General features: G+C 42.1%; 2 protein-coding genes across 2 annotated transcripts in view; both read left to right on the top strand.

Annotated features, from left to right (window-relative positions):
• The first annotated feature begins 628 nt into the window (after positions 1 to 628).
• Positions 629 to 13990, top strand: part of TSHR (thyroid stimulating hormone receptor) — a 163543-nt gene continuing 150181 nt past the window's right edge. Inside the window, exons 1-2 of the mRNA XM_060097966.1 lie at positions 629 to 888; positions 1193 to 1514. Coding sequence (XP_059953949.1) covers positions 1345 to 1514 — 170 coding nt within the window. The 5' untranslated portion in view covers positions 629 to 888; positions 1193 to 1344. The remainder of the gene's footprint in view (positions 889 to 1192; positions 1515 to 13990) is intronic.
• On the top strand, positions 2607 to 3634 carry LOC132487875 (U2 small nuclear ribonucleoprotein A'-like). Its single transcript, XM_060095751.1, has one exon. The coding sequence runs from the start codon at positions 2657 to 2659 to the stop codon at positions 3422 to 3424; it is 768 nt and encodes a 255-aa protein (XP_059951734.1). The 5' UTR covers positions 2607 to 2656; the 3' UTR covers positions 3425 to 3634.

Below are 13990 nucleotides of genomic sequence, written 5' to 3'. Positions count from 1 at the left end.
ACACATATTTAAAGTGCACAGTTTGATGGATTTTGGCAAATGTATACATCCACTTATGTCCAGTCTAATCAAGATGTAGAACATTTCTATCAATATAACTGCCATGAGTTCTCCGCTGTCCTTTTCCCGTCTAACCAATCTCCCCTAACCATTATTCTGATTTCCTTCACCATAACTTCCCCCCGCCGTCCCAGAAGTTCATATAAATGCAACCATATAGCATGTGAGAAGATGCTATATGATGCTATATGGTCCTTTTACCCAAGAAGAATTAGTAAGCAACTGAAAGCTTTTGAGAGCGAAATTGGCACAATCTGATATTTATTTTAAATTATCTTCTTGGCTACTGTGTGAAGGATGATGAGTAGACAATAGTGTGCCCCTTAAGTATTCTTCTTCTTCCCATCTTCTTGGGGGATATACGGCTCGATAATATTCCTGGCCAGACCAGAATTTACAGGTCGACTTCAACTACGTAGAGCAAAGCTCGATTCAAGAGTTCCATTCAAGGCACTCGAACAGTTTCTGCCGTTCCCGGTTCCCCCGGCAGGTGGCGCCAGAGCCCAGTTCCTGGCCTGCCTCGCCGAGTCCGCGCGCTGCCTTGAGAGCCGGACGCCGCCGAACGCCGCCAGACGGCTCCCCGCGGCAATTTCTGCGCTAGTGGCTGCGCGCCCCCAGTGGTCCGGGTTTGCGCTGAAGTTGGGGAGCCGTGAGGATGCCCCCATGGGTGTCGCGCCCCGGCCTGGGCCGCACCTTGGGCTGGCAAGCCACGTGTGCCCGCCTCCGATCCTCGGCAGAGGCGTCCTAGGCCAGGAGGAGCTGAAGTTCTGCGGCCCCGGCGTCCGCCCCGGGACGGTCCTTTCCGCTGCAACTTTCTCTGGATAGAGGGTGCGTGCGGGTGGATCCCGACAGGCGGCGCTTTGGGGAGGCTACCCACCCATGGGAAGAGGTGGCCCGTTGGGTTTAGAGCCAAGGAAAGGAGGGGGCGTCTGAACTAGGCTTTGGAGGGAAGTAATGGGAGGGGCGCGCGAGGCAGGTTGGAGAGCAGAGGGGACAGCCCGGACCGGCGCTGATTGTCAGGCAACAGACGGGAGTGGCATGGGGCAAGGAAAGTGAAGTACGTAAGCTTGTTTGGGTGGAGGGTTGCCTAGGGAAACGGAGCACTTGAGAGCCTCTTCTTTTCCCTCTCCAGCCTCCTCTTTGGTGCTGAAGTCACGACCCCATCGATTTCTCCTTCCTCCCACCCCTCCCGCTCTCCTGCAGCCTGAGGGAACCCGAGGCGCAAAGGGCTGAGAATGAGGCGATAGTGGAGGATGAAGACATAGCCTTGGAGCCCCGAGGACAATGAAACCGACGCCTTTGCTGCAGCTGGCGCTGCTTCTTGTCCTGCCCAGGAGCCTGAGGGGGAAAGGGTGTCCTTCTCCGCCCTGCAAATGCCACCAGGAGGACAACTTCAGAGTCACCTGCAAGGATATCCACCGCATCCCCAGCTTACCGCCCAGTACGCAGACCCTGTGAGTACCTGGGAGAGGAGAGGGGAGGACTCAGGGGCCAAAGTCAGCTGGAAAAGGTGGATGGAGTGCACAAAAAGAGCTTGAGAGGGTTGTGTGTGCGTGTGTGTGCGTGTGTGTGTGTGTGCGCGCGCGCGCAATGAGTAAAAACTCCATCGACCAAACGTGGGATTGCTGACGCTCGAGTTACTCATAACACAGAAAAAGTTAACGAAATTTTAGTACAAGATGAAAAGTGAGAGTTGTTCTTTCTAAAGAGCTGCTGTTCTGCACTTTGCCTACTCCCAGCCCTGGCTGAATCTTAATTTTACTTAAGATGTAAATAAGATTAATAGCAACTCAAAAACGGATCCCTTTGAGCTTATTTTGGGTGATGAAAATTGCAAAAAAAAAGGGGGGGGTTCAACTTTTAATCTTTCTAGATGGGAAATTATCTTAGCAGGTCTCTTGGTTCATCAAACAGTTGACAAAAATTTAATCAGGGCTCTTTTAAAAATACAGTCGTCCCTCGGTATGCATGGGGGATTGGTTCCAGGACCCCTGTGTACACTAAAATCCGAGGATGCTCAAGTATAGCATTTGCATATCACCTATGCACATCCTCCTGTATACTTTAGATCATCTCTAAATTACTTATAATACCTAATACAATGTAAATGCTATGTAAATAGTTGCCAGTGTGGGGCAAATCCAGGTTATGCTTTTTGGAACCTTCTGGAATTTTGTTCCCCCGAATATTTTCAATCCAGTGTTGGTTGAATCTGCAGATATGAAACCTGCCCAGATGGACGGTCAACTGAATATCCTTTATACTTTGTCTGGAACTCACTTTTTATGAAGTATCTGAGTTATTTACTCAAATGTGAGATACCCACTGATGTAGTGCATCCAAAAATCTCTTTTGGGTTTAGCATGGTAGAGGTATAAAGAGATGAAATTTCATAAAGTACATTTTTATCTGCATGTTAAATGTTACCAGATTAGAAACTTGCTGTTAAATGAGTTTTGTGCACATCTGTTCCTTAACAGACATTGAAATCAATGATTGAAAGGATAATTGTAAACAAGGGAAGAAGGCTTTCTTGGGTGATTAGAAATAGAACAGTAGGGAGGAGCGGGCGGCACGGCGGGCAGAAGGCGGCAGGATGGTGAAACTGACGGCGGAGCTGATAGAGCAGGCGGCGCAGTACACCAACGCCGTGCGGGACCGCGAGCTGGACCTTCGGGGGTATAAAATTCCTGTCATTGAAAATCTAGGCGCTACCGTAGACCAGTTTGATGCCATTGATTTTTCTGACAATGAAATCAGGAAACTGGATGGTTTTCCTTTGTTGAGAAGACTGAAAACATTATTAGTGAACAACAACAGAATATGCCATATAGGTGAGGGACTTGATCAGGCTCTGCCCTGTCTGACAGAACTCATTCTCACCAACAACAGTCTTGTGGAATTGGGTGATCTGGACCCTTTGGCATCTCTCAAATCATTGACTTATCTAAGTATTCTAAGAAATCCTGTAACAAATAAGAAGCATTACAGACTATATGTGATTTATAAAGTTCCACAAGTCAGAGTACTGGATTTCCAGAAGGTGAAACTAAAAGAGCGTCAGGAAGCAGAGAAAATGTTCAAGGGCAAACGGGGTGCACAACTTGCAAAGGATATTGCCAGGAGAAGCAAAACTTTCAATCCAGGTGCTGGTTTGCCAACTGACAAAAAGAAAGGTGGGCCATCTCCAGGGGATGTGGAAGCAATCAAGAATGCTATAGCAAACGCATCAACTTTGGCTGAAGTGGAGAGGCTGAAGGGCTTGCTTCAGTCTGGTCAGATACCTGGCAGAGAACGCAGATCAGGCCCCACTGATGATGGTGAAGAGGAAATGGAAGAAGACACAGTCACAAATGAGTCCTAAGCAGGGTGGCCTCTAAGGATCTCAGGACATATAATAGTCCACTTCAGACAGGTCCTGCTTTTTGAATAGCCTTGTTTGTGTCAGCAAAGTAGAGTTCATAAGCATTGTTGAAATGCTTAAGACTGCCGGTAATTTTGTAATAAAAATTTTGAAATCTAAATGCCAGTTTTCTATCAATAGTGCAAATAAAGGACACTGCTGTGGATTGCACATCATTGGGGTGTGTGTGCGGTGAGGCCTGGATGTGTGGGAGTTGGAAATGCAGGAGGGTGGACCTTGTGGATAGGCTTCCCAGTCCTCATGAAATGTTTAGGTTTTTAAATTCATAATAAAACTTACGATTATCTGTGTGCTGCCAAAAAAAAAAAAAAAAGAAATAGAACAGTAGGAAAGAATAGTAAGACAATCTGGTTTTACTATTTACTTAACTGGTTAAACCCAGTTAAGGTACAAAAGCTCAGGTTATTAAAGAAAATGTAGGTAAGTGAAAAGCAATGGTGAAGTTGTATTTAAGATTTCCTCAAGAATTCAGCTCATAGGGACATTCAACAGTGGGTTATGAACATTTCGGACACAGGTGTGTATTTCTATGCTGCGATATCTCAGTTTCTTATCTCACCTGGGTCAATTAGTGCAAAAGCATCCAGTGAATAACATTCATTCTCGGGCTTCCCTGGTGGAGCAGTGGTTAAGAATCCGCCTGCCAATACAGGGGACACGGGTTCGAGCCCTGTTCCGGGAAGATCCCACATGTTGCAGAGCAACTAAGCCTGTGCACCACAGCTACTGAGCCTGCGCTCTAGAACCCGCAAGCCACAGCTACTGAAGCCTGCATGCTTACAGCCTGTGCTCCACAACAAGAGAAGCCACCGCAGTGAGAAGCCCAAACACCAGAACGAAGAGCAGCCCCCGCTTGCCACAACTAGAGAAAGCCTGCGTGCAGCAACGAAGGTCTCCATGCTGCCACTACAGAATAAAATACGTTCTTATCCTCTTGATTAAACCCCTGCATTGACTCCCCATGTCTCCCATGATAAAACTCTTTTGTACATTGACTCCCCATGTCTCCCATGATAAAACTCTTTTGTACAACCTACAAGATCCTTTAAGACCTAGTCCAGTCTTTCAAACCTCATGGCTCCTACTCTGTCACACTTTTCACTCCTACTGAACAGAATTTCTGGCACTTTTCCCAAAGTTCTTTGCTCTCACAACTAACTGCCTATGCCTTCCTTTCCACATTCTCTTCCCTCTGCCTAAAGTGACTTTTCCCTTTTCTTCATCTGGCTAATGCCTACTCCAAGGTCCAGATCAGGTGTCAACTCCTTCAGGAAGCCTCTCCTGGCCCATGACCCCTAGGCTGGGTGAGCTACCTTCTCCACAACATTCTGTGCATTCACCCTGTCCTAGTCCTTACACACAGCTTTTCTGTAACTTGATATTTCTTTGAGTGCCTGTCTAAGCAGAACGTGAGCTTCTCTAACACAGGGACCCTGTCATTCAACCCTGGACCTACTTTGATGCTCAAAAAAAAGCTTGTTAGGTGAATGAAAGAGCAAACAAATATGCTGGTCTCAGATTGTCCGCTGTGTGTGAGGAGAAAGGAGGCCAGAGAAATCACGACTTCAGAGACTTCTTTAAAGGGAGCAGAACTTCAAGAGTCATTGAAGAGAAATGTGGCTCTGGCAGTGGAAGGGAAGTTGGAATCATTCTGTATATAGTTCCACCAAGTGATGAGGAGACAGGTAATGTCAGAGAAAGAGCAATGAAATCAGAGTCAGGATACACATCTCTCCCTCCCTCTCTCACTAACTGTGAAATTAGGTGAGATAATTTATGTGGCAGGACCCAAGTTTCCTTCAGGGTAAAAGGGAGGGTTCCATTAGGTTCTTTCTGATGCCTGTGATGCAGTGAGAATAGTCTGAAGGAAGCCACTGAATCACTGGATAAAGACAGTAGTGGGGAGAATCTGACCTTGAAAACAGTGGGAAGATGGGGAGAGGGAGGGCAGGAGGGGAGCTATTCTGAAGAATGAAGTTATCCTGAGATAGAGAAGAGAAAATTGGTGAAAAGTATAGATTAAAGAGCGTGCTAATTTGAACAATGACCACAGCCCTGGGCAAAAGTAGCAGAATGATTTTCACATCTTTTGGGGGCAGTAGAACTCTTCTGTGAAAGGAAAGCTTATGAGAGAAGTCAAATATGTAAAGCGAACAATCATACTGTGCTTATTCCTGTTCTCAGTACTTTATACCACCTCACCCATTGAATCCTCACAAGATCCAATCGAGTAGACGATTGTATTACTCTCATTTTATAGATGAGAAAACTTAGGCACAACAGAAATGAAGCTATTTGCTCAATGTCACACAGCTTGTAAGTGGTACTGCCAGGATGTGAGATACTGCAGAGCTGCACCCTGAACCCCCTGCTTTCAGAAGAAAATGGGTCTCACCCTGCCAACTCTTCCCCAGTATGGTCGTGAGGCTTTGGAGAAAAAAGTTTGAAAGCTAGTGATGTCCAATGAGCCACAGATAACCTTGGGGGCTGTTGTCCCTAGAAATATGCAGTAACTCGGAAAATGGGAGGGTAAGAGGAAAATAAAACAAGGAAAGAAAGAAGGAGGGAAAGAAGAAATTGGGAGGGAGGATTGGGACGGAGGGAGGAAAAGAAAGACTACATCTATCGTACAAGGCCTTCCCTGCTGGAGCAAACCAGATCCTTGTCATTAAAAACCTGTTCCGAGCGGTAACCCCTTTTCCAAATACAGATGCTGTTTAACCACTGCCTAGCCATTTTACAAATTACTATGGTGCAATTTTCCCTAACCCTTACCTTCTATCCACATAGTATGGTGCTGAAAGGTAAAGAGATTGCCTCTTTCTTCACCACCCATACCCCTGTCGCATGGGCTGGATGGGAGTTATACTGTTTATGGCTCCCACTGAAACAGTGGTTCTGAATCTTTTCTTCCACTTCCCCCCTCCAAATGGGCATGATACACTCTCTTTATAACAGTGGTTCTGACTAGGTGAGAAGTGAGGGAGAGCTAGTATCCCTACTCCCTGGTGGAACATTCTAGAATCTTTGATATACAAGTAGTCTGAAAAAATTGCTCCTTCCAATTGAGAATTACTGATTTAAGGGAACGTTAATGAAGCAAGAAGAATAAAATTTAAGTTTTCATGTATAATTATAGATCATATTACCTTAATACCAAGGATAACAATATTGGCCCATCACTCTCATTCAGAGAGTTGCCATTTGCTACTTCTATGTATGAGACCATCCCTTCTCTGAATGAGGAGGTAGATGAGGTTAGACGGTTGTTCTGGATTTGTGTGGATTCTTCCTCAAGAAAGTGCTGCCTTACCTTGCCTTGTCCTTTTACCCACCTGCTTTTTGTTTTATGATGGTGACAATCATTGCCTCCACCCTCTCCATCCCCCGCCTTCCAGAGTCTAGGGCTTCAGTGAAGTAGTAGTTTGTCCATCACGCACTTGTGTGCCTTCAGAAATGTTTCTGAAGTAGTTGTAGCTATTGTTTTTGGGTTCTGGATTTTGCTTCAGTTTTTAGTCATTTGCATTCTGTATCTGTGTCTCTAATTGATGGCCTGTCCTGGTGTCTTCTAAACTGAAGATGGTAACTCACCATCTTCAGGATTTTTGCCTTATCTGTGTTTTACCTGTGCTATTATTTACTCATTATTTTTAGGTTGGCTCACTTCTTTAACTAAAAGAAATCTGTTTAGAAGGCTTATATTGTGACTATAAATGGAAAATTAGCATGCCTTGCTCTAAATAGGAGGTAACTAGAAAACTAAATACAATTAAAACATGTAATTCTATTCTAGCTCTAGACTATTGTCTGTGAATGTTCTGAGCCTGAGGCTGCCTTCTCTTTGTTATAAAGGAAGTTTAATAAGTGTTCAAGAAATATCAAAGAGATATCAATCCACCAATCCTTGGTGGTGTCAGAAGGACTGAAGGACAATGGAAAAGGGAATCAGTTTCTCACTGTGTGATTCAATATTATTTAATGCCATGTGGGCATTCCACCTAAAATAATCTCAAGTATCTCCAAATCACACCTGTTTTACACTTAGGGAAATGTGGATTAATTCTACATTTCGCAATTACTTCAGTTACAATTAGCGGTCATAACCCGAATAACATTTGGCTTCAACCTAAAGAGAAGCCCTCTGCTTCAGCACCCATATGCTATCCAAACATGGACCAATACTTTGTGTCTTATAAAGGCAGCTTCACTTCACACTTCCAGGCTCCGTGATTTATTCTCTGTTATTCTGTGTGAGTATGTGTGTGTGTATATCAGTCAAGGTTTTCACTGGTAAGTAACAGAAAACCCGCTGTGTCTAGATTAAGGAGAAAAGAAATATTTTGAAAGAATTACATATAATTTACAGAATCATTGTAGAACCAGGCTTTGAAAATAGGCCAAGGCCCACAGCAGGCAGGAAGTTGGAACCACCCCCAACCATCTGGTTGGGACAACTCCATGGACAATACCATGATCACAGCCACAGGACATCTGTGGTGCTGGGCACCCAGTTGTATAGCTGCTGGACTATCTGTGTGCTGCCATAAGTAATTTCTCAATTGTCCCTGCCTCTTTGAATCTCCAGCCAGAGAATGATATCCTATGTGAAAGCAACTGATTATCTGGTGTAGGTTACCTGCTGTGTCCTAGCTGCTGGGGGTAGGAAGAGGGAAGAGGTCTCCCTCTATCACTTTTGCTGTCAGCAGTAGGAGATTCAGAACAGTGTCCTTCTAATATTACACACAATGGGGAATTTCCCACCAAAGAGGGGCCATATGCCCTCCACATGGCTCATCACTTCTTTCATTCTGCAAATGTTTATTAAGCACTGGCTATATTCCAGACACTGTACTAAGCTATGGATTTGGTGGAGAATGTTGCCAACATGTCCCTGTCCTCAGGGATCTCACAGTCTAGTGTGGAAGCTGAATATTAATCCAATAATCCCATAAACATGTAATTAGAATTGTGTAAGTGTGCTGAGAGTATACTTGGTGGAAATGGGCGGGGGGGGGGGCTAGCTTTGACTGGGGTTCAAAGAAGGCTTTGAACTGTATCCTGAACCAGTAGAATTTGGGTATAAGCATTTCATGGAGGGTGAGGAAGCATTGTTCTAGGAGATGGAACTGCTCGTTTGAAGAACTTTGGAGAATTCTAACTTAAATGCAGAAGGGTTTGATTAATTCACTTGGGACAAAGATATTGATGGGCAACAAAATATGTACTACATACTTTCTTCATAATACAATACAGGTCAAAGTGAATTCTGATGTCAATGGGGGCAGCTTTTGTGTCCAAAGAAGGCTTTTGAGGGTAACTGGTTTTAAAAACAAATATTTGACTCATTAAAGTAATAAATGTAGGGCTTCCCAGTGGTTGAGAGTCCGCCTGCTGATGCAGGGGACGCGGGTTCGTGCCCCGGTCCAGGAAGATCCCACATGCCACGGAGCAGCTGAGCCCGTGAGCCATGGCCGCTGAGCCTGCGTGTCCGGAGCCTGTGCTCCGCAACGGGAGAGGCCACAACAGTGAGAGGCCCGCGTACCGCAAAAAAAAAAAAAAAATTTAACACTCCTGCTTTAAAACATTTTTTAATCCATAACACTTGTCACCTTCCAGTATCTAAGTAATTTGCTTGTTTTTATGTTTCTTGTTTACGTCTTTCTCCACAAGAATATAATCTGCACAAGGGCAAGATTTTTGTTTTGTTTGTTGTTGTTATTGTTTGTCTGTTTTGTTCAGTTATGTATCCCCAGTGTCCAGAAAAGGCCTGGTATGTAATCGATAGTCAGTGAGTATTTGTTTAATAGATGAACAAACGCATGAATGAATGTCTCCAGAGGCACTCTAATGTTATCCCATTGGGTTCTTTGCACCCTTCTATAATTCTTTTTCAAAGTCCTTTAGTTTTATTGCCCTGTTAAGACGGATGGAATTCTGCTTTGTTTCGTATTTTTCCTGGCTATCTGGAACACTAGTTCTTTAGATACTGAAGTGACATCCACATCTCTCATTGTTTGTTCATATTACAAAAGACCTGTTGATGAAGATCCTTTGAACTGCCACCCCCAAGACATTAACTACCCCAGTGCTTTCTAAACTTCCCACATGTAGGGCTCCTCAGCAAGAGGAAGTGGAGTAGGGCCCCTGGGATAGCTGGGACACTCAGAAGGAATCCAGGGCAAGCAGGACATTCCTTCAAAGTCTTTGGTTTATTTTTTAAATTTAACTTCCAAAAAATTACTAAAATTTTAAATTCTTTTCCATCACGTATTTGTTTTTCATGTGGCTTCTTGTATACCTTCCTGGAGTTATTTCCTTGTACCTTCAGGTTAATGCATCTCTGTATTTGAATATCCCCGTCACTTGATCCACAGAAGTGCCTTGATGCACGGAATGGCAGGCACTGAAGGAGGCCAGTGAATAATTAGTTTGGGAAGCAGTGCTGTGTGTAAGAGCCCCATGATCAGACCAGCTCTGCAGAGGCCAAGCCTATTCAGTCCTGTTCTCAGACACCTGGGTCCAGAATGGCTGGTTATGTCACCTGTCCCTGGGTCTAAGTCTGTCTTCTTATATCAGCTCTGATAAAGTAGTAAACATAAAAAACAAATTCACACTACTTAAAATGTGTTGTTAAATGAGTGAACTTTACCTGAATTTATCAGTCAATTAATTGAAATAGCTTTTTCCCCTCCAGAGCTGAGAAATTAAAATGATCTATTTGATTATTTTAATGTTTCTTGGTTGTACAAGGTATGTTTTTTACCCTTCAGGTTAAGATTTATTCCCAGAGAAAACCATAATTCAAAAAAACACCTGCACACCAATGTTCATAGCAGCACTATTTACAATAGCCAGGACATGGAAGCAACCTAAATATCCATCAACAGAGGAATGGATAAAGAAGATGTGGTACATATATACAATGGAATATTACTCAGCCATAAAAAGGAACGAAATTGGGTCATTTGTAGAGACGTGGATGGACCTAGAGAGTGTCATACAGAGTGAACTAAGTCAGAAAGAGAAAAGCAAATACCATATAATAACGCATATATGTGGAATCTAGAAAAATGGTATAGATGATCTTATTTGCAAAGCAGAAGTAGAGGACAAATGTATGGATACCAAAGGGGAAAGGGGTGGGGTGGGAGGAATTGGGAGACTGGGATTGACACATATGCATTATTGATACTATGTATAAAATAGACAACTGATGGGAACATACTGTATAGCACAGGGAACTCTACCTGTTACACTGTGGTAACCTAAATGGGAGTGAAGTCCAAAAGGGAGGGAATATCTATATGTGTATGGCTGATTCATTTTGTTGTGCAGTGGAGGCTAACGCAACATTAGCCATACTCCAATAAAAATTTTAAAAAAAAAGATTTATTAACCAGAAGTTCATGGGCTTCCTAGGGGTCTGTGGTTGGCCTCCTGGAAATCTGTGATAATGTAAAAATTTGTATACAAGAACATTAGGGCATTGCTGAGAGAGTCTATAATTCTTCTCAGATTTTTCAGTGAAAATCTTCGGAGGTTTCTTGACCTCTAAAGAAATTCTGTTTTGGCATAATTTGGCATTTTTGTGTAACTGTAAGTATACATTTGGTATCACCTATAATTCTTTTTATTATAAACATTTTAATTTTACTACAATGAATGCTAAAACATATATTTTAACAACAAAAAAAGTCTTGATCGTTGAATGTGATATATTTTCTCCTGAACACATTAGTATGGTTACTTTTCTATGCCTCACACTTAGCCTGTCCTTTGAATAGGCTTTTCACACAGAAGTTCACTGAATGTGGCTATTCTTCAAGCCAATAGTTTAAAAACAGATTTTGCAAGTGTCTAATGCCTCATGTCTGGCATTAACTCCTCCACACTGACCCTGTTTCCATTTTCACTGAAGCTGGTCAGTGTGGTTCATTACTCTTTAGCCCTTCATTCCTGCAATTAAAAAATCATTGAAGAAAATTTCAAGTATGGGCAAAATGGTCCCATTTGTTCAAAGCTACAAATTGGATTCTAAAGGGTTCTATTTAGATGTCAGACACTACTTACTTTGCTTCATTCTTGTATGAATCCTTAAGATCATTCAGGGTGTCCTGAAAATGTTCAAAACAGATTCTTTTCTTAAAATTACAGAGCAGGCATTTGTGATTTTTAAAGCATCTTATAAATAATACTCTCTTAACATAGTGACATGTAAATATGGCGTAGGTTTTGCACCATCACAATAGTCCAGAAATTCAAATATTTCATCATCATCTTAACTAAGCTCCCCACACCCCTTTTGCACCTTGGAAGAGCTCACTGTGTCCCAGTTTTTCTTTCAAAAACACAACCTCTGTATTTATATGATACATGAAGCTCTTGGTTTATATTTGGCAAGCATTAGCTTAATTTTACCCACACCCGTGTGTTATCATAATTACTCAACTCCAGTTAGAGGACTGAAATTGTCTCTTCTTATTGCCAGGTCACTTTATATTTTGTTATTTCAATCTTTTTGTGAGCTGGGAAACTAGAAGGCTAACTTTGGGTGAAGGATGTGGACTTGAGAATAAATAGGTTCTAAAAGGAGGGTGTCAGTGAGGGGCTTTTCTGTGACGAGTCCTTAGTGGGCTGGGTGACTGCTCTGTTTCCTTCTCAACACCTTTTTCAATTATTTCTGGCTTCATGACCATGGTCCAGAGATTTGAGATGACCAGAAATCTTACCTCTAGATAGATGGCATTTTGTTCTAGTTAGTTATTCTTCCTTCCTTTCTTCTTTCTTTTTTCAATAAATATTCATTGATCACCTATTAAATGTAAATACCATTCTAGGCATTGGAGATATATAATAAATGACCTCCTTGACCTTACATTCTAGCAGGGGAAACAGCCACCGAAAATAAATTAATAAATAAATAAGGAAAACACATAGAATGTGATAAGTATAATGGAGAAGAATAAAGGAAGTGGGAGAAGGAATGCTGGAAGTTGCATTTTAAATGGTCAGAGAAGACCCCACTGAGAAGGTGACATTTGGATAAAGACCTGAAGGATATAAAAAAACTAAGCCAGGCTGGTGTCTGGGTGGGGGGTGATTCTGAGTAAATGCAAAGACCCAGAGTTGGGGGGACAGGAGAAGAACACGCATAATATGTTTAAGAAGTAACAAGAGAGAAATGTAGCTGGAGCAGAAAGAGCTGTTGGAAATGACATCAGAGAAGTTATAGATCATGTTTACTTTATAGATCATTATAAGGTATTTGTGTGTGTGTGTGTGTGTGTGTGTGTGTAAAAATAAATAAATATTTATTTGTTTTCTGTATGAGATAAGCTAGTAAGGATTTTTTTTTGGCAATTTGATGAATTTTTTAAATTAGTTAATAAAGCCAAAAATATTCAGTCAATTATATTTAAGTACTCTCTGTAGACTCTGTGGTGTTATAATTAGTTTGTTTGGTCCTATTATGTTGTTTTTTAAAACAGTAACGGTTCAATGCTTTTAATTTCTTTTTTATATTCAATTTATACCAAGTAATGAAAACAGACAGTGGCCAAATAGTGGCTTTATTACTTACAGGGAAACCACTTTGTCCCATGATGAGAAAACCCATCTTATCAGTCCTGTTCAATTATTTAATCAGTGTTCTGATGGGCAAAGTAATATGTACTAACTGCATGAAATGTTGCAAGTTACTACACTCTCATAATCAGTGTCTCCATATTCCCACTTATTTTTACTGAATTAACTAATCAATTCCACAAATATTGTGTATTTTATGACAGCTACTCTTCTAAACATTAGAATATAAAATTGAACAATAACATCAACTTACAAATCTACAGCTTCATGTTGCATATATTTGCTTAAATTATGCAAAATACACAGAATGTTAGAAGATGATACAGAATACTGAAAAAAAGAATAAATTAAGGGTGGCCAGAAGTTCTGGGGTTAGGGCATCTAATTTAGAATTTGATCATCAAGGAAGACATCACTCAGTAGGGTATAACTCAGCAAATATCTGATCTGGAGGAAAGCATTCCAGGCATCAGAAATGAGTGCCAAGGCCTGAGATGGAAATATCGCTAGTAAGGATTTTTAATCACCCCTCCACAAGAAAAATCGCATGAAAATAAAATACCCCGCATAGGTCAGGGTGTTAACTCACCAACCTTCTGGGTTTCTTATGCATAGATGATAAAAGAGTTTCCAGATATTAACAGAAAAGCCCCGGGGTGGAAGGTGAGAGGAGCATGATGCAGGGCTGAGATGCAGCACTGTCAGGGTGGACCTGGGTGAAGCCAGCTGGCTTCCGCATGAACCGGTGGCTGCGGAATGGCTAGAATAGGAGACACCTAAGGCTGAGAGGATCTCAAGTGAGGTATAAGAGATCTCCAATGTAGTTCACTCTCTGCACCACTCAGAATTTGCCCAAGATTTCCATTATATCCTTCTCCCATACGAAAATACATGATCTGCAGTTTTGTACGAATGATATGC

The sequence above is a fragment of the Mesoplodon densirostris genome, chromosome 4 (genome assembly GCF_025265405.1).
Source record: "Mesoplodon densirostris isolate mMesDen1 chromosome 4, mMesDen1 primary haplotype, whole genome shotgun sequence".
Taxonomy (NCBI): Eukaryota; Metazoa; Chordata; class Mammalia; order Artiodactyla; family Ziphiidae; genus Mesoplodon; species Mesoplodon densirostris.
The sequence above is the reverse complement of the archived record's forward strand: the minus strand, read 5'-3'. Positions and strand labels throughout refer to the sequence as shown.